Source organism: Amblyraja radiata, chromosome 18 (assembly GCF_010909765.2).
Source record: "Amblyraja radiata isolate CabotCenter1 chromosome 18, sAmbRad1.1.pri, whole genome shotgun sequence".
In the NCBI taxonomy this organism is placed as follows: domain Eukaryota; kingdom Metazoa; phylum Chordata; class Chondrichthyes; order Rajiformes; family Rajidae; genus Amblyraja; species Amblyraja radiata.
In genome coordinates this window covers 3,039,127-3,066,887 of record NC_045973.1, presented here as the reverse complement: position 1 = coordinate 3,066,887, position 27,761 = coordinate 3,039,127, and the positions used below count along the sequence as shown (strand labels likewise).

At 42.3% G+C, this 27,761-nt stretch overlaps 1 protein-coding gene across 15 annotated transcripts in view; it reads right to left on the bottom strand.

The window, feature by feature from the left end:
• Positions 1-27,761, bottom strand: part of LOC116983051 (sarcolemma associated protein) — a 124,628-nt gene that overhangs the window by 84,818 nt on the left and 12,049 nt on the right. For all 15 annotated transcript variants that reach the window (XM_033036593.1, XM_033036595.1, XM_033036594.1 and 12 more), the window contains exons 2-4: positions 6,834-6,981; positions 5,836-5,908; positions 3,103-3,139 (exon numbers count right to left, since the gene is read on the bottom strand). In XM_033036593.1, coding sequence (XP_032892484.1) covers positions 3,103-3,139; positions 5,836-5,908; positions 6,834-6,981 — 258 coding nt within the window. The remainder of the gene's footprint in view (positions 1-3,102; positions 3,140-5,835; positions 5,909-6,833; positions 6,982-27,761) is intronic.

Genomic DNA, 27,761 nt, shown 5'->3' with positions numbered 1-27,761 from the left:
CTTTTTCCAGAACTGTGGTTGTTCTTTTAAGTACTTGGCAAACTGCAACATGGCCATCCTATTTTTGCGGCTAACCAGTGGTTTGCATCTTGCAGTGTAGCCTCTGTATTTCTGTTCATGGTTTTCTGTGGACAGTGGTCATTGACAAATCCACATCTGACTCCTGAAGAGTGTTTCTGATCAGTCGGACAGGTGTTTGGGGATTTTTCTTTATTATAGCGAGAATTCTTCTGTCATCAGCTGTGGAGGACTTCCTTGACCTGCCAGTCCCTTTGCGATTAGTAAGCTCACCAGTGCTCTCTTTCTTCTTAATGATGTTCCAAACAGTTGATTTTGATAAGCCTAAGGTTTGGCTGATGTCTCTAACAATTTTATTCTTGTTTCTCAGTCTCACAGTGGCTTCTTTGACTTTCATTGGCACAACTTTGGTCCTCATGTTGATAAACAGCAATAAAAGTTTCCAAAGGTGATGGAAAGACTGGAGGAAAGACTATGTGCTGAGAGCTCTCTTATACCTGCATTAAGGAGGCAATTAAACACACCTGAGCAATTACAAACACCTGTGAAGCCATGTGTCCCAAGCATTATGGTGTCCTGAAATGGGGGGGGGACTATGTATAAACACAGCTGTAATTTCTACATGGTGAAACCAAAATGTATAAAAATTATTCTTAGGCCCCATTCGGTCGTGGCTGACCATGGGTGTCTCCAGGGTGCTATTCCCTATATGGAGGACGCCTGTTTCGTGACTTTATTTAACGTGGGGAGACTGGTGCACAGACAGTCACCCCACGGTCCTTGACAGATCTGGGTCAGGATCCAAAGGCATGGAGTCCAAGACGACCAGACACCTTTTTCTACTGCAGCCTTCATCCGCCTTCCCAATAAAATCTGATAATGTGCACTTTAACTGCGTGATTTTATTCTATTACAAATCTCAAATTGTGAAGTACAGAGGCAAATAAATAAATGATGGGTCTTTGTCCCAAACATTATGGAGGGCACTGTACAAGTTGTAAATACTCAATTGTCAACAGGGGCGGAAAACCCGGGGGGGCCAGAGGGGACAAGTCCCCTCCATGTTTTGAGAGGTGGGGGACATCCCACCCCCCCAAGTTTTTGTAATCCGGATTTTAAAACCCGGTATTTGAGGGCGCCAATTGGAGGAGGGAGACGTCGGTCGGCAGGCAATGGGGGCGGGACATGATTCAGCGCGATGATTGGAGGAGGGTGGAGTGGGGGGGGGACTGAGGATAGAGCACGGTGATTGGAGGAGGGAGACGTGACACAGACCTGCGCTTCATCTGCAGCCAGGATGATCCCGGCCAGGTCTCCGGCGCTATCCTGTCCCCGCCCGAGTCCCCCCCCCCCCCCCCCCCCCGTGGGTGTCCAGAGAGGTCGGCAGCAAAGATCCTCCGCTATAGGATCTTGGATCTTTGGTCGGCAGTCAGACTGGCCAGCGCAGAGAAGCAGCGCTAAACCCAGCTAACTCTGCCTGTCCCTCCAGCCAGGTGAGCTTACAACCCTTCCTGGACTTGCGGGAAATATGGCCAGCGCGGAGAAGCTGCGCTGGTGTCCCGTCAGTCCAGACAAGGCTGTAGTTAATCCGGTGAGACAGGCAGAGTTGAGCTGCATTTAGAGCTGGATTGAGCCTCCGAAGAATCGCGCGCGCGTGTGTGTGTATGAGTGTGCGCATGCGCGCGTGGCTGCCAAAAAATTGTGTCCCCCGTCCCCTCCATGTTTTGATAGCGAGTTCCGCTCTTGATTGTCAAGACTGACAGGAGTAAACCTTTGGACAAGGATAGAAAAGAAAATCTGACACAGCATGATCTTACTTTAGTTTAGTTGATTGTCAGGAAAGGCTGTACACTGGACTGGTTAGCACAGGACAAAAGGCTTTTCACTGTACATCAGTACACTTGGCAATAAACTAAACTAAGATCATGCTGCTTCACATTTTCTTTCCCATCCTTTCTTAGTAAATAGCAAAGGAGACTTGAAGGTCTGTATGGTTTAAAACTGCTCTTACTTTTTTCTGGCTGTACTAGCAAATTTAAAGAGCCCAGAAAGATGAGAGTTGTTCCTTTGCTTGCTTCTATCATTAGTAACGTATAAAATCAATCAGATTATACAGTTTTATAAAAAATTGTTTTTTTTTAAATTAACAAAGATCTAAATTAAAGGATTGCTATTCCTGTCCTTGCAGTCACGCGGCATTGAAATCAATGGAAAACACATCTCAGTGCCAGTCTTAACCTGGTTGCCCCTTTTGTAACTAGTGAGGAGCTGAGGAGTCCAATGGTGAAGCACACAGAGAGAACATACTGCAGGCAGCTGATCACAAATTCATGACTTTCATGCTTGTGCAGAATTCCCAACAATTTCAGTGGGCCAATTTCAGCAGTTATGCAGGAAACTGCTAAGATTATCCTGGAAAACACAGGCCATTATGTCATTGAATCTTTACACCGTGCAGAGAAATACAAAGCGTCAGCAAGATAAGCAGCTTGTCATAAACTGAACCTGGCAGCAAGTGACTCTGTAAATGACGAAGGTAGACAAAAATGCTGGAGAAACTCAGCGGCTGAGGCAGCAGAGTTTGGAGCGACCCTTAGGTCTCGACCCGAAACGTTGCCTATTTCCTTCGCTCCATAGATGCTGCCTCACCCGCTGTGTTTCTCCAGCATTTTTGTCTACCTTCGATTTTCCAGCATCTGCAGTTCCTTCTTAAACAACTGTAAATGACAAAAATGTGTCCATTTAGCCTCCCCAAGGTAGATATTTTCTGTCAACTTACACCATAACTGCTCTTATGCAGGACATCTATTTTCCAATAAAATAATTTAATGTTGAGTGAACTGATAGCATCAAAAGAATTCCATTCACTAAATGCAGCTGTGCTGCACTCCATTACAATTGGAGCATGCCTGTTTTACAGACGGTTTCTCAATCCAGTGCACGTATAATAATACGTTTTTACACTATATATTGATATTAATATTCAGAACTATATATGCCTATCAGAACTATATTTCAATTAAACACTTGAGACATTTATTTAACATGGAAATAAATATTCCAAATTATAAAAGAGCCACTTACCTTTTCAATAGGAAGTGGGAGAGGAGCCTGGATGACACTAGAAGACAAATCGCAAGATAAAACAGTTTAAAAAAAATCCTCAACAACAAACTGACTTCTATTTCTCTCTATGCCAGTGAAGAATATAAAGTGGATACACCCGAAAACAAGTTGAAACAAAAATTAATCACTGAACAATTCCATAAATGTGCATCTCTGCTTGAAGTCCATAAATGCCTTTGCATATGTATGTGTCGCTGCTGGTGAAGGTATCTTGCAGTGGCTGAGAAGTCCTCAACAGCAGTACAATGTGCTCTTGTTGTCTATGGTGTTACAATGGAGACAGTGGGGGGAAAAAACAGAGGCAGACTTTTTTTTCTGAAAAGCACAAGGGTGATTAATACTGTTCCTCTATTTAATGAATAACGCTTTTCAAGGATCAGAGAAGTTGAACCAAGAGCAAAAGTTCATACATCATTTATATTTAAGGACTACACTATTTTAACTATTTCCAGGAACACTTTAAAGCTAAGCTGCCTTGTGATCATGACAGCATGCTTTAGTCTGGGCGGATTCGGTCCCATGATCAATCAATAACAGAACACAATTTAGCAAACGATCCTAATGGCCTTTACGTTTTAAGAAAAAAGTACAAACCACAAAGGAACAAAGAAACATAATCTTCTTCTGCATTTTTATAAAAGGACAAAGGTAAATAAAATTAAGATCAGGACACAGAGATAACTATCCGCCTCTTCTTTGATTTGCGTTTTGGAATCTTTCGCAACCCTATAGATTTCAAAAAGAAAATAGACAATAGACAACAGGTGCAGGAGAAGGCCATTCAGCCCTTCGAGCCAGCACTGCCATTCAATGTGATCATGGCTGATCATCCACAATCAGTACCCCGTTCCTGTCTTCTCCCCATATTCCCTGACTCCACTATGTTTAAGAGCCCTAAGGCAAAGAATTCCACAGATTCATAATTCTTTTGGGAACTGTGTTGATTTGACACCCATTATTTCCCTTCTAAACAATGGAGTGACATTAGACATTTTTCTATCTGCAGGAACAATTTCTGAATCTAATTATTAAAACTGTATGTTTAAGAAAATAGTGCGGGAGTAGGCCATTTGACCGTTCGAGCCAGCACCGCCATTTAATGTGATCATGGCTGATCATTCCAATCAGTACCCTATTCCTGCCTTCTCCCCATATCCCCCGACTCCGCTATTTTTAAGAGCCCTATCTAGCTCTCTCTTGAAAGAATCCAGAGAACCTGCCTCCGAGGCAGAGAATTCCACAGACTCACAACTCTCTGTAAGAAAAAGTGTTTCCTCGTCTCCGTTTACAAATGGCTTACTCCTTATTCTTAAACTGTGGCCCCTGGTTCTGGACTCCACCAACATCAGGAGCATGTTTCCTGCCTCTAGCGTGTCCAAACCCTTAAAAATCTTATATGTTTCAATGAGATCCTCTCTCATCCTTCTAAAACAAGCCCAGCCGCTCCATTCTCTCAGCATATGACAGTCCCGCCATCCCGGGAATTAACCTTGTAAACCTACGCTGCACTTCCTCAATAGCAAGAATGTCCTTCCTCAAAATAGGGGACCAAATCTGCACACAATACTCCAGGTGTGGTCTCACTAGGGCTCAGTACAACTGCAGGACCTCTTTGCTCCTATATTCGACTCCTCTTGTTATAAAGGGCAACATGCCATTCGCTTTCTTCACTGCCTGCTGTACCTGCATAATTACTTTCATAGACTGATGAACAAGGACCCCCAGATCCCGTTGTACTTCCCCTTTGCCACAGAAGGCTATGGAGGCCGTCAATGGATATTTTACGGCAAAGATAGATAGATTCTTGATTAGTACGGATGTCTAGGGGTTATGGGGAGAAGGCAGGAGAATGGGGTTAGGAGGGAGAGATTGATCAGCCATGATTGGGCGGAGTAGACTTGATGGGCTGAATGGCCAAATTCTGCTCCTAGAGCCTATGGTGGAAGATTGGCAATGGTGAATAGACTGCGATAGCCATATTCTGTATTTTCCCCTTTACTCAACCGATTATGTTTGAGGTTGATTGTATTTATGTACTACTTCCCCCAAAGCAGCAAGAATGTAGAAATTAAACTTGAAACTTACTATAAAAAAGGTTATTATATTAGCATTGATTATGACAAACATTGTTTTGGGGGAAAATAAAACAGAAAGCAAAACACCCCACACACCTATAAGGACATTTCTATTGAAACAACATGTTCAAACACACTTCCCTCAGTGCTCAAAAAAGACACATGGTGCTGGAGTAATGTAGCAGGCCAGGCAGTATCTCTGGAGAACATGAGTAGGCGACATTTTGGACCCTTCTTCAGACTGATTGGGGGGGGGGGGGGGGGGGGGGGGGAGGAAGAGATTGGGGGAGAAAGCTGGAAGAGGTGGGGCAGGTCATAGCCTGGCAAGTGATAGGTGAGGTTTTTAGTTTTGATATGCAGATGTTTGGACAAAGGTCAGAGATAAAAAGTCTAAAAGTGGGAGATAAGGATAGACGATGCGTGGATTGTGAAGCCAGAAGAAATAATATGGCTGGAGGGGTGGGGGTGGGGGGGATGACGGGGGTTGAACACCAATATACTCAATTTGCTCTTCCCTAATCGTTTGATAATGAATAAAGCACCCAGTGCTCTCCATCACATCTAGGCCAAACTGGAAAATCTGTGGCCTTGTACATACAAAGTGACGCATACTTACTCAGATCGTCGACGACCTTCCATACCATCTGGCATAAAGAGCTTGACAGTAGATACTATGCATCCATGTGTAACTAGGAACAAATATATATATATATATATATTGTTTAAATCAATACAGTACATCTAACTGAGCTTTAAAATGTGTCTGTAACCATCCAGTTGAAAAGGAATACTTTGGCATTGCAGCTTATTAAAATCAACAATCAAGTTGCTTCTTCCTCATGCACAGACTTGCATTCGACACAATTTTGAGATTAAGAAAGACTTGTTTCCTCTTCGCTCTATTGCATTAGCTATAAAGACATGTCGCTTATTTCCTTTCCTGTCATAACTGCAACATAGTTAGCTTTTGAACTGGGGTGGGGTGGGGTGGAGTGGATGGAATGAAAGAACAATAACAATTGCCCCAGGCTTTACAGAATGAAGGCAATGTGTTTGCAACAAGGATTGTTCAATGGAGCCAACAAAAAGACAGACATAGCGAAGGCCCATGTGAGTGCCCATGGCTACATAAAAATAAAGACACAAGGAGCTGGAACAACTCAGCAGATGAGGCAGCATCTCTGCGGAAATGTGACTTTTCGGGTCGGAATCCTTCAGGTAAAGGATCCCAATCAGAAATATTACCTATCCATGTTCTCCACAGATGCTACCTGATCCGCAGCGTTTTTTGTATTGTACATCAATAAAAATGAATAATGTGATGGTGCACGTACTTCATGGACAAATGATTGACAAAAATCTGAATTGTATATTTCCAATTACAAAATAAACAAACAAACATAAATTCATATACAGAGTGGTGGTGTAATGAGGTGGAAACACCAGTAGCAAGCCCATTGCAACCTCAATAAAACTAACTGCTGTTAATAACTGATAACAAAGCAGCACAGTTGGAACACAGGACAGATGTAACTGGATGACTTTTATTTGTGTGGGCACATGGGAGTTGTAGAGCAGTTGTGCAGAAATATAATGTTGAATTTGTGCTCTGACCTTTCCTGGTGTTCTCCGTCACATCTACGCCAAACTGAATAATGTCCCCTGACAGGAGTTCACATGGCGGGCTTTCCTCCGATCCCCGACTCAACCGCTGACTGTTAATAAACGTACCATTACTACTTTTAGTGTCCTGTAGATAGAACTGGAGAGAAAGCAAAGATTTGTCATTTTTCAATGAATTCCACCAATCTGCAAATGCCATTGGCAAATTATTTCATCCATCTTCAGAATTATATAGATTTGCGAATGCCCAAATAGCATCAAAGCTATGTACGAATTATATTTAAAGTAGACAATTCAGCAACAAAGCTTTATTGCATTACCCTTGCATATATTAGCTAAAACTATACATTTATAACAAGAATGTACTGCACTGAATAAGGTTCTGTGTTTAATCAACTCCTAATTCCAAAAATCGTCAGGCTGCAATTCACGATTTAATTTTATCAACTTGTGAGCACTAACGATGCTGATTGATGATACAACAAAAAACATTAACACCAGTTAGGTATGAGAGGTCACGTATTAATGAGAAAACTCAGCAATGTACTGCTACGATCAGCTCAAAACTCACTCAACACCAGATGCTGACGGAGAGTCACTAGCGGGCACAGGGGTATATTGTCGTTTCATTACCACGCGACCTCTGTTGGTCCAGAAAAACGTATAATCCAGAAAGGTTCAGGAACCTGGAGTGCCGCAAAAATCGGGGTTCAACCTGTATTATTTCTTGACCCAGATATCTAAATTACGGATAAGTTACGTTTTGGATCGGGTAGGGCGGGTATTAAAACAAGTCTGAAAAAGGTCCTGACTCAACGAGTCACCTATCTACGTTCTCCAGAGATGCTGTCTGGCCTGCTGAACTCATCCTGCATTTTGTGTCTTTTTTTTTGTAAAGCAGCATCTTTGCAGTTCCTGAGTCTACAGAGGGATGCAATCAGGTTAATGGGGACTTAGTGTACAAGGTAGCATGTGAGGTTTTGAAATCTGATGGGAAGTACAACAATAGACAATAGGTGCAGGAGTAGGCCATTCGGCCCTTCGAGCCAACACCGCCATTCAATGTGATCATGGCTGATCACCCCCAATCAGTACCCCGTTCCTGCCTTCTCCCCATATCCCCTGACTCCGCTATCTTTAAGAGCCCTATCTAGCTCTCTCTTGAAACACAGCAAAACACAATATATTTTTCAAATGAAATGCCAATAATAATCAGTGTACAGAATGAACTCTGCATCGTGTCACGAGACGGAGAGAAACATGAAGGTACAGTGAACGGGATCGCAATCACTATGTCAGCCGTTATTGCAAGAGCTTGGAGAAGAAAGGAAAAGAAGCCTTGTTGAGATTTTTCAGGGTTTCAGTGAAACCATATTTGTTTTACACAAGACTGGTCTGTATCCATAGAAACAAGAAATGCTACTTCAAAAATTAAAGCATTTAGAGGAGAACGTGCTCACACTTTTCTTTTAAAACTAAAAATAACAGTAGTTAACAAATCCATTTTCTTTTAGAAACAAAATATTTTTTGACATTTTCTATTTGAACAGTGTTTTGGGTTTCAGGAGTCAGGAGTAGAATAGTGGAGGAAGTATAACGTTGAAGGAGGAGCATTCTTTCAAGCTGATGTGTGTCTTGGCAGGGTAACATTCTACTTCAGTAACAGCAACCAACCAGGATGTTCCTATGACAAGATTACCAGCAAAAATGCTTGGGCTTTCTCATGTACAATCTTGTTAGAGCCAGTAAAATGCACAGCCAAAACCACAAAAAAAAAGCATACCAGCATTTTATTATTCATTGGCAAAACACATTCAAATAACCAATACCAGACAGGCCAGATTCAGAAAACAAGTTTGAAAATGACTGCACCACATTGTCTGAAGAAATGTCACCCAGTCCTTCTCTCCAGAGATGCTGTCTGTCTCGCTGTGTTACTCCAGCATTTTGTGTCTACCCACATTGTTGATCAATAGGAAGAGGTAGCAGTGAACATAAAAAATGATTTAAATTATTGTTTCCACAGCTATACTGTCACCTCAAGCAAAAATGCATAAAAATCAGAAACATGGTATAAAACAGCCACTGTAAAGACCTGATAAATAAAAGTGACTGAAAAAGGGTCCTGACCCAAAATGTCACCTATCCATTTTCTCCAGAGAGACTGTCTGACCTGCTGGGTTACTCCAGCATTTTGAGTCTATCTTTGGTATAAACCAGCATGTGCAGTTCCTTTTTACAACACTGTGCATACTTAATTGTCACGTATAGGCTACACTTTGGGCAAATCATGTAATTTTAGCTCTTAGATGGAAATAGGGGATATATCTCAAGAGCATTCAGAGCTCAGGAATACATATTGTACTTGTCAGTGATGCTCACTGCTCAAATAAAATCGAATGCGAAATAAAAGCTAGATCACAGCCATAACACAATAGCAATTCTCTGAATTCTATCAAGTTCTTGCACAACAAGAGAATAAATCGGACAACTTTTATTTTGTGCATGTTTTTTCTAAAAGCAGCCTTAGTCAACAATGATCCTTATTTTAAATATACTGGCCTTAAATTGGATTACATCACAAGTTTGTTTCTGAAAATCGCCAGGCTATTTTTTTAAAGGTCTCCCGTTAATGGATACATTGGTGTTAAGTTCAACAAAGCCTGTTACAACTCAGACTTATGGTCCAAAAATTGCTTGCAGACTTAAAAAATTTTTTTTAGCTTTACGGTAGAGATATAATCTATAGATATCAATGGTAAGGAAACATTTGGAACTATTTAATTTAATGTTTTAAATATTTTACATCAGTGGTCTTTATTGACTTGCTCAATTTCTTGACTGTGTGATAGTTTGCTGTTCATTAATTACTGCTGTTTGCTTCAATGCTTCAACTCTTCTCTCATTTTTAAATAGCTTTTCCGTCTCAGATGATGCGATGTTCTTGTAAAAGATACTGCTGTTACCCAACAGTTAACTGCTACAAAATAGCAAGGATCAATTGACACATTATTTAAAATTAACAATTAGAGATACACAGCGTGTAATAGGCCTTTCAGCCCAACTTGTCTATACTGTATTAGAATACGAAACTGGGAGAAGAAATTGCAACCCATGTCCTTATCAAGGTCCCTCATGCCTATAGATACCACTGTAAGGTTACCCCTCAGCCTCTCACACTCCAGGTAAAAAAGACCAAAGCCTGAAGGGCCTGTCCCACTTGGCGATTTTTTCGGCAACTGCCGGCTTCGAACATTTCAAAATCCAGTGGCGACAAAAAAAAGTTGCGACACTTGAAAAAACAGCGCGTGTCAATACGTCATCACGAAGCAAATTTTTCGGTGACCTGATATGTCAGTCAATTAAGCCGGCAGTCGCCGAAAAACAATCAGGCCCTTCACCAGTCTCTTCCTTTAACTCAAGACTACCAATCCTGGTAACATCCTTGTGAATCGTTTCTGCACCCTTTCCAACTTAATGTCATTCTTCCTTTCACTGGCCGACTAGAACTGCACACAATACTCAAAGTCACCAGCATGCTATACAGCTGCAACATGACGTCCCAACACTTGTACTCTACGCCCCAAGCCGAACATCATCTACACCACCCTGCCTAACTGTGATGCCACTTGCAGTTGACTGAGATTAGAGCCTCGAATCTGACAACTTTTTCACGAGAAAAAAAAGATTTTTTAAACTGTATGTTTCTAAATTGAAAAACGTAATTTTGGAATTCCCAACAATTATTATTGTTTCTCTCTCATTCTCGCATTCTAATTCCATTATTAATGATGGACAACAAATATGACAGAGATGCAGGCCAGGTTTGCCACCGTCAAGAACTTCAAATTCCTGGGCGTGCACATCTCTGAAGATCTTTCCTGGTCCGAGAACACTAACGCAATTATCTAAAAAGCTCATCAGCGCCTCTACTTCCTGAGAAGTTACGGAGAGTCGGATTGTCAAGGAAGACTCTCTCTAACTTCTACAGGTGCACAGTCGAGAGCATGCTGACCGGTTGCATCGTGGCTTGGTTCGGCAATTTGAGCGCCCTGGAGAGGAAAAGACTACAAAAAGTAGTAAACACTGCCCAGTCCATCATCGGCTCTGACCTTCCTTCCATCGAGGGGATTTATCGCAGTCGCTGCCTCAAAAAGGCTGGCAGTATCATCAAAGACCCACACCATCCTGGCCACACACTCATCTCCCTGCTACCTTCAGGTAGAAGGTACAGGAGCCTGAAGACTGCAACAACCAGGTTCAGGAATAGCTACTTCCCCTCAGCCATCAGGCTATTAAACCTGGCTCGGACAAAACTCTGATTATTAGCAACCACTTTCTGTTATTTGCACTACCAGTTTATTTATTCATGTGTGTATATATTTATATCATGGTATATGGACACATTTATCTGTTTTGTAGTAAATGCCTACTATTTTCTGTGGGCTTAAGCAAAGCAAGAATTTCATTGTCCTATACAGGGACACATGACAATAAACTCACTTGAACTTGAAACAGGGGCAGGTGGTTGTCAAGGTCACTGCAATACTGTTACCTCTCATCCAACCAAACTTCTGAGAGCAAGTTTGTTCCTGTCGGATTTGAATGTTTACTCACGACGTTAACTTCAACAGCTTGAGTCATGAACTGCAACGCTGCTTTGTTAGCCAGTCCTGGTTAATCTCATTTTAAATTCCATTAAAATGAGCAAAGAATTTAAATTGTATTTGATATCATGGACAAACCCAAGTGTGCAGTATTAATTTTTGTTTTGAATGAGTCTCTCCCTATTTGTTTAACCATATTTTTCTACTTATATGAAAATAAATGTGTTTGGCTTCACTCCACTGAATCATTGCTTGGTAACATCATAAAGCCTTGGAGTTCAACCTGGCTCCCAGAAAATGCAATGAGCTTCATCCAATTCCCTACCACTATCTTTCCGGCACATCGACAACTGCAATTTTTCCAATCACAAAGGTGTCTCTCAAAAGTCTTTCACTTCTTGAAGTGAGGCTTTCATCTGCTGCAGGGGACCACACATAAAGTGCCCAATTTTCTGCTCTCACCCCCTCACCCCGAATGGGCCTGTCCCACTTAGGCTATTTTTAGGCGACGGTCATAGTCGTGGCAGGTCACTGAAAAAACGGCGACTGGAGCCCCCTTCGACATAAAATTTGAAATAGAATCATTACTTTAACAACAATAAAAAAAAACGATGTCAGCGCCAGCGATAACCTACGTCACCTGGCGACAACTACGACAGCACCTACGCTAGGAGAAGTAAAGCTACGCTCATTGGCGTCAAACCCACTGTCGCCGACTTTCCCCGAACATTTTTCAACATTTTAAAAATCCCGCGGCGACCAGAAAGACGCTATGACTCTTTGGGCGACTGAGGAGACGACTCATGACCATACAGGCGACACCCCGGCGACAGCCTAGTCGCCTGCAGTCACCTAAAAAACAAAAATCGCCTAAGTGGGACAGGCCCTTACAAAACAACAATAGCATTCTCCAATTCTCAACGTCCACCCCAGAGACTGTGCATTCAATGGATCATCTTTCACAATTCTAGCAGCTCCAGCAACATTCCACAATCAGACACATTCTCCCTCCTCTATCAGGTTTTGGAAGAACCGTAGGTACACAAAAATGCTGGAGAAACTCAGCGGGTGCAGCAGCATCTATGGAGCGAAGGAAATAGGCAACGTTTCGGCCCGAAACGTTGCCCATTTCCTTCGCTCCATAGATGCTGCTGCACCCGCTGAGTTTCTCCAGCATTTTTGTGTACCTTCGATTTTCCAGCATCTGCAGTTCCTTCTTAAACACTTTGGAAGAACCGTTCCCTTTTCAACTCTACATAAATTATTGATCGATATTCATTTAGATTGCGGTAGATAGATCCAACAAGTAGAAAAAAAGGACTTGACTGCACAAGCAATACAAATAACTTTCATTCATTGAGTTCAAGTTCAAGTGAGTTTATTGTCATGTGTCCCTGTATAGGACAATGAAATTCTTGCTTTGCTTAAGCACACAGAAAATAGTAGGCATTTACTACAAAACAGATAAATGTGTCCATATACCATGATATAAATATATACACACATGAATAAATAAACTGGTAAAGTGAAAATAACAGAAAGTGGTTGTTAATAATCAGAGTTTTGTCCATTGACTGGCACCAACACAATGTTCCAGGACTAAACAATGGTTCTGATGTGCCAGCACTACACAAAAAAAGTGAGAAGTGACATTGCAAGATTCAGATATAACAAGTCCTATCAATGCAAAGGGCAAGAAAGCAATTCCCATGGCCTGGTGCACAGTAGTACACTAATTGAAGACATCTAAAAAAATTATCACAGTTCACAATTAGTTATCATATTCCACAATTCAAACATTCAGTAATATTCCAATGGACAAAAAAAATGTCCATAGAGTATCTTGCAAATTTTCAAATAAAAACACAATAATTAAAGGCCCCAATATTTTCCTTAATTGGTGGCAAAGGGGTTGGGGTAGAAAAGATATTCAGCATTGCTGCAATTTTCAGGATTTGCACAGTTTAAACAAATTCAAGGATCTTTTAAAGCGTTTTCCAATTCGATATCAAAAAGGGAAGACACTGCTTTTAAGAAGATTCTGACAGATTGACCGTTAATCAGTACTTCCGCATCGACTCAAGGCTTGTGTGAAACCACAGATTGCAGATTTGTCATCTGGTTTGCTCTGTACCAAAATTAGCAGCTTTTGGTATTCATTTCCTTCACTGTGAGACACGCATGTTCTCTAAAACATCAATTACACCTCATTGCCGAGATTCTCTATCAGCCACAAAGCCAGAATTTACTGCAAGGGATATCTAACATCACCGTAGGCTAACATTTTCTGGGCAATGAATGTTGAAAGCATGATAACAGAGCAGAAAGGGCACCTGATCTAGAACCCGTGAACTTCTCAAGTGTTTGGAAAGTAAACAGAGGAAAGGTTGAGGAGAAGGACAAATCTGACAACAAATCTAGAGGAGAAAATGTTAAGATTCCACCAGCTGTGCGACTGCCCTGCCCAGAGGTTAATGTCACAAGAAAGCTGGGGAGGACATGGTGAGTGTGGAGAGTGCAGGGGGGGTGGGGGGCAGGGAAGGTGAAGTATCGAGGAGGGCATTGTGAAGGAGTCAGAAAGCAAGTCAAGAAATGCAATATCCAAGGGAACAGAGGGAGTTATCACAGGGAACACAGAAGGTGTCAGAAAATTGCCCAGGGGTGTGTAGTTGAAAGTGCGCACGTTGCCCAGAAGGGGAAAGTGGGGAGGGGAAAGGGTCTGGTGTTGCCGAGAAACATGATACTATAACAGAACATGGTCAATGGAGTAAGGGGATGCAGGGGCTGGGGTGGGGAAGGTGGGAAGGGCATGAACAATCAAAACAGACCTGGTGGGAGTGTCGAGGATTCAGGAGAGTAGTCGGACAGATGGAAGACAGGTACATTTGACGGGGCAGGCTTACTGGGGAATGAGAAACATGTGAATTGGAAAGAGCAAACATGTACAGTGTCATAAAATACTTAAAAGAATGGAGGGGAAAGCAACCAATGAAAGCTACCACTTTGCAAGGCAATCTGAGCATGCAGATTAAATCTTGTACACTAATGCTAATCATTCAAAGCCTTCAATCCATATGTTCACAGAGGGACACTGGTGGGCACCAGATGCAAGGTATGTGGACTACAGCTGCTCAAACTCTACTAAAAATAACTGTTCATCATACTGATTTACAAGGTAACATTGAATTAATTCTAATGTAAAAAAGAAATTACAAAAAGCAAAATTCACAGGAACTAATGGTTTGGGGCTGGGCTGGGATAAATCATTTTTTCAATTCAATTCCAATTCAACTTTATTGTCATTGCACAAATACGAGTATAGGTACAACGAAATGCAGTTTAGCGTCTGGTCATAGTCACAGTGCAAGATAGTAGAAGTAAAAATAAAAATACAAAATAAGCATACAATTAAAAAAAAATACTGGTTAACAATGTGTGGATTGTGGATGAATTAAAACTGGTACATAGGCAAATAACTGTATACAAATGTTAGAGTCTAAAGATAGCTAGCGATGGGACTCTGAGTTCAGCAGTGTAATGGTGTTGTTGAAAAAGCTGTTCCTCAGCCTGCTTGTGCAAGACCTGAGGCTCCTGTACCGCCTCCCTGATGGGAGGAGGGCAAACAGTCCGTGGTTAGGGTGAGAGGGGTCCTTGATGATTTTCCCGGCCCGTCTCAGACACCGTTTTCGGTGGAGGGCATCCATGGCAGGGAGCGGGGCACCGATGATGTGCTGAGCGCTTTTCACCACCCGTTGCAGTGTCTTCCTGTCAGCTGCGGTGCAGCTGCTGTACCATACTGTGAAGCAGGTGGTCAGGATGCTTTCGATGGTACAGCGGTAGAAGTTGGACAGGATCTGGGGGGACAGGTGAACTTTCTTGAGCCTCCTCAGAAAGTAAAGGCGCTGCTGCGCCTTTTTGATCAATTTGGTGGTATTGAGGGACCAGGACAGATCCTCTGAGATGTGTACCCCGAGGAATTTGTAGTTGGAGACGCGCTCCACCTCAGTCCCGTTTATGTGGATGGGGGTATGTCTGCCACCTCTGGTCTTCCTGAAGTCAACAATGATTTCCTTCGTCTTCTTGGAGTTGAGGACGAGGTTATTATTGGTACACCAGGCTGCCAGGTTCTGGACCTCCTCCCCATAGGCAGATTTGTTGTATCTACAATACTTCAGCAACTATGTAATGTTCAAGTACATGAACTTCACAGATTGAAGTCACAAGAACATAAAAAATAGGAGGAAGTGTCCAATTGGCCTTTGCACCTGTTCTGCCATTCAATAAAATCATGGCTGATCATATTGTTTCGACCCAATAACCACACATACCCGCTTCCCCTAAATTTTAAGAAATCCTTGCCTTGAGCATAATGAGCCCTGTTCCATCATGAATTGGATGATGTCATTTCTTCTTATCTCTGCCCCAAATGGCAATGCTTTACAGCTTTGAGATTGTGGCCCTTGGTTTCAGACACTGGGGAAACACCACCTTCCATTTACCATGTCACCCCCTGAAGAATATTGCATATTTCAATTCTTTTTCATTCGTGTAAACTGCAGAAAGTACAAGTTTGCTTAATAGCTCCTCAGAGCACAACCTCATCCCCTCAATTCCAGGAATTAATTTTGCACATCTTGTCAAAAACATATCCTTCCTTCAGAAAATTAGACTTTACACAACATTCCAGGCATATTCTTGCCAAGATCCGACATAGTTATAGTAGGATGTCGAGGCATATTCGGATCGTTGACCTTGTCGTGGTGAAGGGGCTTGCGTGACCCCATGATTCCGAGAGTGATGCCGTCGGAAGCACCAGCTTCTGGTAGGGCCACCCATGGCGGTAAGGTCGAGGATGAGGGTCCAGACTAAGAACGATCCAACGGCAGACCAGGCCGACAAAATTATCCTGAACTCAACGGCTGTGAAGACGGATGAAGGCTGTAACAGATCTATCAGCTCCAATCGTCTTGGTTCCCTTGCCATTGGAATGAGTGGATTGATTTGTGAAGGACCGTGTGCTTCTTGGAGTGCAACATCAAGTACACGGTAAACAAACACATGCACAGGCGTCTTCATTCTGTGAGTCCAGAACAAGGGGTCACAGTTTAAGGATAATGGGGAAATCTTTTAGGACTGAGATGAGAAAAAAAAAATTTACACAGAGAGTGGTGAATCTCTGGAATTCCCTGCCACAGAATGTAGTTGAGGCCAGTTCATTGGCTATATTTAAGAGGGAGTTAGATGTGGCCCTTGTGGCTAAAGGGATCAGGGGGTATGGAGAGAAGGCAGGTACAGGATACTGAGTTGGATGATCAGCCATGATCATATTGAATGGCGGTGCAGGCTCGAAGGGCCGAATGGCCTACTCCTGCACCTATTTTCTATGTTTCTAAGTGAGCTGCAAAGCCAGGATTGGACTCATAAGCCACCTGAGAGTCCATAAAAACAACAGAACGTGGACCATCATCTTCGACCTCGAGGGATAGCCATGACGATGACCGAGGCATATGGAATGAATGCAGACAAATGGTATTTGTAATGATCAGCGCACTGTTCGGGGTAAGGGGGCGCTGTCCTGTGCACGGCTGCCCAGCCAGCAGCTGTCTGTCTTTTCATCGTTTTATTTTTATTTTTAGTTAGTTAAAGTGTTTTGTTTGGAGGTCTAGACTTTTTTATGTGGGGGGTGGGGGGGAAACTACCTTTCAGGGTCCCTACCTGGTCGGAGAGGCAGCTTTTCTCCGGGCTGCAGCTTCGACTCGTCCTCGCGGCCTACCAGCGGGCCTGGAGCGGCGTTTCCTGTCGGGGACCGCCCAGAACCTCGGCTTCGGCGGTGGCACAGCGCTGGAGCGCTATCGTGGAGCGGAGCGGGCGATGCCTTGCCCGGGTCGCCGCGCTGGAGCTCCGGTGAGCTGGGACCGCTGGGAACAACATCGCAGAGCTGCGGGACTGTGGAGCGACCAGCTGCGGGCGGCGGCGCCGCCGAACTTTACATCGGGAGCCTGGGATCTCGCGACGAGATCGCCAGTAGTGGAGCTCCAACCGGCGCGGCCTTGTCGGCTTCCAAAGCCGCGGCCTCCAGTAAGGAGGCGGCCGTTCCAGGGTTCCCATGCCGCTGGGAGGACTCTCCCGACGCCGGAGCAACATCACCCGGCAAGAACGGCCTGGAACATCGGGCCTCCGTAGAGGCAACTGTGGAGGCCTCAATAGGCCCGACTATGGGTGAACTGGGGTTGGGGACTGGACTTTGTGCCTTCTCTCATGGTGGGAGCCATTGTGGGGGGATGTTCTTTGTGTTTAAGACTCTCATTGGTGTTATGTCTGTATTCTCTTTTTTTGTGCTGCAAAATGGCAAAAAGCATTTCACTTCACTACACCTCGGTGTATGTGAATGTGACTAATAAAATACCTTTGATACCTTTGACCTTTGAGATGAAAGGCCGTGTCTATGTTGTACAACTCTATGATTCCACGCAGTTAATGGGAAAATTGCAAAGATTATTGAAGTGAATTGAATACATTTTATTAGCCAAGAATGTATACATACAAGGAATCTGTCTTGGTGCTTTGCTCGCAGGGATAACAACACGATACACAGTCGACAATTAAACAATTATAAGTGAAACATATGAAGAAAAACATAAAATACCAGAGCAAAAGGAGGCTACAGACTTTTGGCTGTTGAGTAGAGCTACTGCTCGTGGATACGATTTAATGAAATGTAAAGGGATGCATTGAAATACCACAAAGATCGGTTAAATTGTCTTTTAAAATTGATTAAATGGCCTGACTGGACTGATCCAGGTTGGGGAGGAATCTGCCTACAGTCAGGAAGTGACACAGCTGGCATCCTGGTGCCATCGCAACAACCTGGAGCTCAATGCTCTTAAGACAGTGGAATTGATTGTAGACTTTAGGAGAGCTCCTCCTCCCCGCACCCCACTCACCATCAACAACACCACAGTCACATCTGTGGAGTCTTTTAAGTTCCTGGGAACCATCATCTCCAATGACCATAAATGGGGGGCCACCATAGACTCCACAATCAAAAAGGTTCAACAGAGGATGTACTTCCTGCGGCAGCTGAGGAAGCACTATCTGCCACAGGCAATGATGGTCCAATTCTATATGGCCATCGTAGAGTCTGTTCTCACCTTCTCCATCATGGTCTGGTTTGGCTCAGCCACCAAGCACGATACCTGGAGGCTGCAGCGAATCGTCCGATCAGCAGAGAAGGTTATTGGCTGCAACCTTCCCTCCATTGACGAACTGTACACTGCAAGGGCCAGGAAGTGAGCGGGTAAGATCATCTCTGACCCCTCTCACCCTCGCCACAAACTCTTTGAATCACTTCCCTCTGGAAGGCGACTCCGGACTGTCAAAGCTGCCACAGCCAGACATAAAAACAGCTTTTTTCCCCCACAAGGAGTAGCTCTACTCAATAACCAAAAATCTGTAGCCTCCTTTTGCTCAGGTATTTTATTTAATTCACATGTTTAATCAATAATGTTTTATTATTATTGTTTAATGTTTTATGTGTCATTCCTAAGTGTCACTGTATGTCATGTTGCCACTTGCAGGCGGAGCAGCAAGGCAAATTCCTTGTATGTGAATACTTGGCCAATGAACTTATTCATTCATTCATTTAACTAACCACATTGTTTAATATAGAGCTCCATAAAAGCTTATCATTAAGACTTAAACCCCTGAAATAAAAGTGGCAGAACATTGGTCATGTGACAAGAAACAAAAATAAATAATGATAAAAGTGCTTTTTTTGTGTAACTGGAGGGGGAAATATACACGGAAGTTCCTCAGTACTAGGGCTACTGCTTTTGTTAACATATATCAACGAGGCTGATTTGGGTATTTAGGACCCAATTTCCAAATCTGCAGACAACACAATACTTGGAAGTGTAGGGTGTGCTGAGGAGCATAGCAATAGACATCAAGAGGATGTAGACTAACGAGCCAGTGCAATGGTGGATATATGAAACGGCAGATTAAATCGAATGCAGAAAATTTGTGAATATTATACTTTGGAAGAGAGAACGAAGAGAGGCAAATAAAACTGGAGGAGACGGTACCACAAGGGATGCAAATCAGAAGTGTTTCAGTAGGAACTGCAGATGCTGGAGAATCGAAGGTAGACAAAAATGCTGGAGAAACTCAGCAGGTGCAGCAGCATCTATGGAGCGAAGGAAATAGGCAACGCTTCGGGCACGAAACCCTGAAGGAAATAGGCAAAGTTTCGGGCCGAAACCCGGAAGGGTTTCGGCCCGAAACGTTGCCTATTTCCTTCGCTCCATAGTTGCTGCTGCACCCGCTGAGTTTCTCCAGCATTTTTGTCCACATGCAAATCAGAAGGCTTTGAGGATATGTGTGCATGAATCATTGGAAGTGACAAAGCAGGATGAGAAAGTGATTAAAACCAAAGGATCCCGAGCTTTCAAAATGCTTTTCAATTACCGAGCAAGGATGAAGACAGACATCAATCTTTGTAAAATGTTGAGTCGGCCACGTGGGCTACAGTTTCCAGTCCTGTGTCTCATTTTTTGGAATGATGTCAAGGCCTTGGAGATGATGCAGAATAGATTTACTTCAATGATTCCAGGCATGGGAAATTGTGTTAATGTGGACCAAATGGAGAAGCTGGAACTGTTCTGCGTGAATTAGAAATAATTGGGTGGGGATCTGACAGAGCTACTTTAAAAAAATGAGAAAAGTAGATAGAGAAATAAGGCATCACCATTGGCAGAAGTGTCAACATTTAAAGGATCAACAATGATGAATGTAGTCAATCTAATCTGTGGGATAATATTTTGTGGTCATATTTATTTTCGATTTGGTAACTCTGTTCCTTTTAGGGCAAAAAAACCCCCGATGTTGTGGGAGTCCAGAACCAGGGGCCATAGTTTAAGAATGCGCTCCTATCTCATTTAATAATGAGATAGGAGCGCATACTGACTGGCTGCATCGTGGCCTGGTTCGGCAACTTGAACGTCCAGGAGCGGAAAAGACTGCAGAAAGTTGTGACTACTGCCCAGTCTATCACTGGCTCTGACCTCCCCACCATCGAAGGGACCTATCGTAGCCGCTGCCTCAAAAAGGCTGCCAACATCATCAAAGACCCACACCATCCTGGTCACACACTCATTTCACCGTTGCCATCGGGAAGAAGGTACAAGTGCCTAAAATCTGTAAAATCCAGGTTCAGGAACAGCTTCTTCCCCACAGCCATCAGGCTATTAAACATGACATCAAATAAGTTCTGAACAATAACAATCTATTATTATTATTATTATTATTGCACTCTATCTGTTTATTTATTGTGTGTCTATGGTCTATACACACACTGGACTTTTATCTTCCATTTTGTATTATGTTTACATATTCTGTTGTGCTGCAGCAAGTAAGAATTTCATTGTCCTATCTGGGACACATGCCAATAAACTCTCTTGACTTGACATGAGTGCACTACTCGAGTGTCAGGTGAAATTTCCAAGTTTGTTGTGATAAAGAATTGCCTCGAAACATAAATTCCACAGTGTCACAATTAGTTATGGATACAGAGCCAACTAATCAGGAACAATGTGATACTTCATATTCTTCAGTGTGAGAGCAACAAATGACCTACAAATTGTTACCAAGGCTGGTGTATTATGCACGACATGCTCTATGCTCCAAATTAGGAAGCAGTCTTTTTAGAAGCTACACTGGTAAAATGTGGGTGCCTTTTCTGTCAAATCGTATTCCAAAACTCATCAGGAATCCGACTGCAGTTTGCGATGCGTTGAATAATTTAAGAATAGACCAAAATAAATTACTTCAGCTCTTCCAAACAACTCATTTCAGGTAAAATGATATGAAGTGCATAGATATTGAATAGTACAGCACAGGAATAGGCCCTTTGGCCCACAATGTCTGTGCCGAACATGATGCTGTTAAACACATCTCATCTGACAGCACATGTTCTATATCCATCCACTCCCTGCATATCCACTCACCAATCTAAAACCTTTTAATCACCATTGTCGTTGGTGCTTCAACACCACCCGAGGCAGCACATTGCAGGCACCCACCACCACGTTAGAAAAACATACCCCACAGATCTCCTTTACACTTTGCCCTTCTTACTTTCAAGTGATGCCCTCTTGTCTTTGACATTTTCCACACTGGGGCAAAGACTGATTGTCTCCCCATACTATAACTTCATAACTTTGTATTCTTCTAACAGGTCTCCCCTCAAACTCTGGGGCTCCAGGGAAAGCAATCCAAGTCTGTTCAACCTCTCCTTGCAGCCAATACGCCTTAATCCAGACAGCATTCTGGTAAACTACTTCTGCACCCCTCCAATCTCAGCTTCCACAACCTTCCAGTAATGGAATGACCAGAGCTACATGCAATATTCCAAATGCAGCCTAACCAAAATCCACATCATGACCTCCTGACTCTTCTACTCAATGTCCCGACTGATGAATGCTAGCATACCATACACATTACTTACTACACTATTTGTGTTAACACATTCAAGGAGCTATGGACTTGGACCTCAAGGTCCTTCTGTACATCAATGCTGTTAGGGGAGTTGACATTAACTGTATACTTTCCCCTTACATTGGACCTCCCAAAGTACAACACTTCACACGTGGATTAAACTCTATCTGCCATTCCTCTGCCCATTTCTGTAGGTGATCTATATCATGCCTTATATTTTGATGGCCTTCCACACTGATGCAACCTCAGCAATCTTGGCGTCATTTGCAAACTTACAAACCAACCCGTGTGTATTACTTGTAGGGTCTGTTGCCATCCAATAGTGTCCACGCAATCTGCTTTTTCATTCATTGTGTCCATTCCTTATTTTATGGATAAGTTATCATGGCCACATTAGTTGGTGGAAGAAAGAGCAGCTGGGTTCAGATTCAGTTTCCAAACGCACTCCTTGGACATTGTTCTCCAGTGCTTCGAGCAGGGTTGACAAGTTCAAAAATATGCTGCATTTCAAAAGTTGTAACTCTCAAGGCAACAATAAAACATGGGTGCATACAGTCTGTAGAAGGGTCTCAACACGAATTTCCCTGCACAGATGCAGCCGGACCACTGCGTTCCTCCAGTATTTTCTTTTGCTTAAATTTCCAGCATCAGCAGTCTCGTGTCACTAATAGTTCACAAACACAGTTTCTGAATTCATAACAGATTCAGCCTTGTATTTTGATGGTCATCCAATTTTAAATGAATCCCAGTATGTCACCTTAAAGTATTGTCTCAAGTTATACAAAGCAATTCATGTCAGCATGTGTTTCCTTGGGATATAGCTTTGCACCATCTGAACCACATTTTGCTACTTAACCCAAATGGGAAAGATCAAAGTGGAATCAAAACTGTTGACAATATAATTATGATTAGATGATTCATTCATTCAGATAATTTCTGCAGGATTACAGGATCTACTGAGGAACCAGGGGAATAAGAGAATGGATGGCAAACGCCAGACCTTGAGTATGGTCGTGAAAGTTTCAATCCCTACTAAGAATTAGAAACATAGAAACATAGAAAATAGGTGCAGGAATAGGCCATTCGGCCCTTCGAGCCTGCACCGCCATTCGGGGTAATGTTCAAGGAAGGTAGGTTTTGCTTTAAACACAGAGCGTGTTTAATGCCTGGGACTTGCAGCCAGGGTGGTAATGGAACCAAACATGCTAGTAGTGTTTTAGAGGCTTTTGGATAGGCGCAGGCAGGGAGTGGTAAGATACGGATAAGATGCAGGCAGAGGAATTAATTTAACTTGACATCAAGTTCATCAAAAACATTGTGGATTGAAGGATCTGTTCCTGTGTTGTGGCTGCATTCTACAGAATGATAATGGTGGGATGCTTAGCAACGTATTGCTGTAGACTAAGGTGGTGAGTAAACCACGTCTTATGACAGACGGTTGATCTGTCAGCCTTGCACATCCAACATAAAGTGCAAAATATTACACTTCATCACATTGTTTAAACAAAGGTTTTGTTTGGATATATAATTCAATTGCTTTTAAGTATTTCATTCTGGTTTTATTTGTTTACATGTTATATATGAAAAACGTTTTTTACCCCCAAGAGTCGTAGCTCTACTCAATAACCAAAAAACCTGCAGCCTTCTTTTGCTCTGGTATTTTATTTAATTCACATGTTTAATCAATAATGTTTTATTATTAATGTTTAATGTGTCATTCCTAACTGTCACTGTATGTCATGTTGTCACTTGCGGGCGGAGCACCTAGGCAAATTCCTTGTATGTGAATACTTGGCCAATAAACTTCTTCATTCATTCATGTATGTCCATCATATATTTCTTACATTGATACAAATAAACCTGTCTGGGGGAATAATCAGTGCCAAGTTTTCATAGGCATTTTCCATTCTAAATCAATAATAGAAGTATAAATAAGTCTCTTGGAAGTGCACCCACAACCCATGTAATTGCTCTAGGTAAAAAGATTGCAAGTCTAATTAACCTTTGCAAAGTTATTTCAATAGAGGTCAATGTATCTTCATATCTGCTTAACTAGATAGGTTCACATTAATTGCGATATCAATTACGAGTGTCGCAATGTGTTCCTAGCCTAAAAGATACCGAATGTGATCTAGGAGTTCTATACATAAATGTCCTAGATCTGTCAGTTATTCTCTGCCCTATTTATATTTCAGATACAGGTCTTCGAATTGGCTATTGATAGTTTAGATATTTCAACTTTACTTCCTGTAATTCGTATAAGTTGCAGCTTCACCTTTGTATGAAAAGATTGGTATTCAAGAGCACCGTAACATAAGTTAACACTGCAGCACTGGGGGGAGTTATCATTCAAAATCAGATGCTGTTCCCAAGCCCTTCGGATCCTTCAGTTGGACACAAAAGATCCAGCAGTAATATTTCAAAGAGCAGGGGAATCATCCCTAATGCACGGTAGACAAAAAAGCTGGAGAAACTCAGCGGGACAGGCAGCATCTATGAAGGAATAGGCGACGTTTCGGGTCAAGACCCTTCTAGATGCTGCCTCACCCGCTGAGTTGCTCCAGCTTTTTTGTGTACCTTCGATTTTTTCAGCCTCTGCAGTTCTTTCTTAAACCTAATGCCTGGTCATCTTTCATGCCGCAATGACAATCTGTTATCTAGTCATTACTCCATTGATGGACAGAGTTTGTTTTATGCAACTTGGCTGCTGAGTTTCCAACGGTGCAACAACATTTACACCAAGGATGTAACCATGGCTTTGGACAATTGGGAATAATGAGAAGTACCATACAAGTTTGAAAGCCAGCCATTTTTTCTTCTGATAAGGGTCTGCCAGTGAGGGCCCCACACACTCTCAGCCAAGCAATATATACAATGGCCAATAAACAAGGCAATCTACTCAACACCTGCACACATGTAAACTAGCCACATCAAATTCAAAAGAATTGTAATACAGAACATTGAACAGTACGGCACAGGGACAGACCTTTCAGCCCACTATGTCAGAATCAAACACAAAGCCAAGATAAACTAATCTCATCTGTAATCATTACTAAAACTCGGAAGCTCTCATTTTAATATGTTTTCCTGATGCAAGGAATCAATAGAGACGACGACTCCATTATGGCAATTCAGATACAGAAATTCACCCTTGCAGAATTAACAAATCACAAATTTATAAATATGGAATAAAATGTACTGTCATAAGTGAAAGAAGTAAATAAATGAACATGAAATTGATGTTGTTATGTTAGCTTGCATATCTTGACATTTGCACAAAAGGCAGGGCTTTGTATTATGGAAAATTATGATATGGTCAATGTTTGAATTGAAAGACACAGCTTGAAGCACTGAGTCCATGCATCACCCGTTAACACCAGTTCTATTATCCCACTTTCTGATTCACTCCTTGCACACTAGGAGCAATTTATAGAGACCCATAAACCTTACAAACCCGTACGCCTAGAAACACAAACCCCCCTGCCCCGCCGGCCTCCACTGTGACATGGGGTCACCTGTATGCTCTACATGGCCACATTAAATCACAGCTGAAGTACTAATTATATACAAGTGGTGCACAGCACAAAACCTGTCAGACACACCTTTTCTGTTTTACTGGTTTGACTGGGTGTGACCAATTAATACATTTTTATGTATCACTCGGTTTACAGTCCATTGTACATTTAGATTCACAGGCTTTAACATATCTTAGCAAAAGCGTAATACATTTCAGATTTGGCCCATTCTGCATCTGCAATCTTCACTTTAAAGCTCGGAGATTCATCCTCGCAGAACCAATTTAAATGCAAATTATGAGAGTAATTTGAATGGATTAGGTTTGCATTTCCTTGACAATAATATATTTTAGGAATGATTTAATTGAGATTAACCAATTTGATTGGGTGGAGATAAACAATGCAAGCTAGAACACGGCGGCCAAATATCGTACGTACAGCAAGGTCTCAGAAAAAAAATCAGATAAATGACTAGTTTCCATTACTGTTTTGAACAATGCACTTGCTTTCCTCAGCCATTCAGAAATAAACCCTCAATACAGCATGGAAACAGGCCTTGAGTCCACGCTGACCAACCACCACCCATTCACACTAGTTCTAGGTTATCCCACTTTCTCATCCACTCCCTACACACCAGGAGGCAATTTACAGAGGGCCGATTAACCTGCAAGCCTGCACATCCTTGGTATGTGGGAGGAAACCAGTGCACCAGGAAGAAACCCATGTGGTCACAAACCCCACTTGGACAATATCCCAGGTCAGGATCCAACCCGGGTCTCTGGCGCTGTGAGACATCTACTGGGTTGTACATCAGCTGACCCCCAATGCCATCAGTGTGAAGAAAGGAAATGTCATCTATCCATTCTGTCTACAGGTGCCGCCTGACCCGCTGAGTTCCTCCAGCACTTTGGGGCTGGCTTCATTTAATTTGATTATCCCAAGCTTCCAAAAAAGGAGCACAATGCAATTGAAGCCAATTGCTTTTGGCTGCAGAAATTAAATTGCTTTTTGGTAATAAAGAATTTGCACGTTGTACAGAAATGTTGATGATCTTCATTCATTTGATGAAAATATAGCCAATGGCAGGGCAATGAGTCATTCAGAACAAGATGAATGTTTTCTCAATCACTAATTCACAAACACTGAGTTGATGTAAAACAAAATGCAGAGAGGAGAGCCGCACTATGCCTTGTGGTCATCAAGAAACTAAGTTGTGCCATTTCTCTCCCGGCACTGCATCTGCCGAGCAAAGATATTCTAGCAATTGTCAAAATAAAATGCAGGCTGTGACCTGAAACATTGATTATGTATCCATAATCCAGGTGTCCTACCTGACCCAAGTTGAAAAGACCCCAAGTTGAAAGGATGCCACCTATTTGCAGTAACCCAGCCCAAAATCCAACATCAGCAGCCTCTTGGCTCTCCAGGTAGTTAAAACAAATATATAGTTAAGAAACTGTTTTTATTCAACTGTGCACATCAGGTAAAGACAGAACTAAGCTCGGGTTTATGAATTTTCAATAATATTAATACATCGTCATGCCTTGCAAGTACGTGACAGTAAACTGGCCAAGAAGAAGAGTATTTACAGTGTCCATGAACTCCCCACAACTGTCAACACTGGGCTCATTGAAGAGAATATTGGAAAATAAAAATCATACTGAGGTTTACTTTGTACCAGAAAATGTTAAATTGTAAATTGCTGCTAAATTGTACTCAACTATTTAGAAGCTGAAAAGCAGGTTATGTCTATTAGTTTTCAAGATTCTATAAACTACTGCTGAGAATTTCCCCTTGAATGAATCATCCGCAGGCATACTGCGGTGACAACACGCAAGCAACACGCAACAAGTTGGTGCTCACAAAGCAGATCATTTGCTGTCCTGCTGCAGCTTGACAAACTATTCAGATGCATATTCAAGCAAAACAGAATTCATGCGCGGGTCCATCTCCAGGACCAATTAATGAGCTCACCCATGTTTCAAGGCAATTTTACATCAATATTAACCAGAGTTTTACCCAACACGTTGACAAAAATGATAAACAGTCTTCATTCACAAATTATTTGAAGTGAATAGTTTCAGTCGCACAGAGCTAACTGCGCTAAAAAAATGTGGCCTGCAAAAAAATTAATTGACAGACCATGCACGGTCAATATTTATGCCCTCAATGTTTGCGCTGAATGTATTGCCAAGATTAAATAAACTTAAAATATGCTGGATTTCTAACTTCACAGTTACTATTTGGCCTGTGGAGTATTTTCAGCAGTTTCCACCATAGAGCCATACAGCATGAAAACAGGA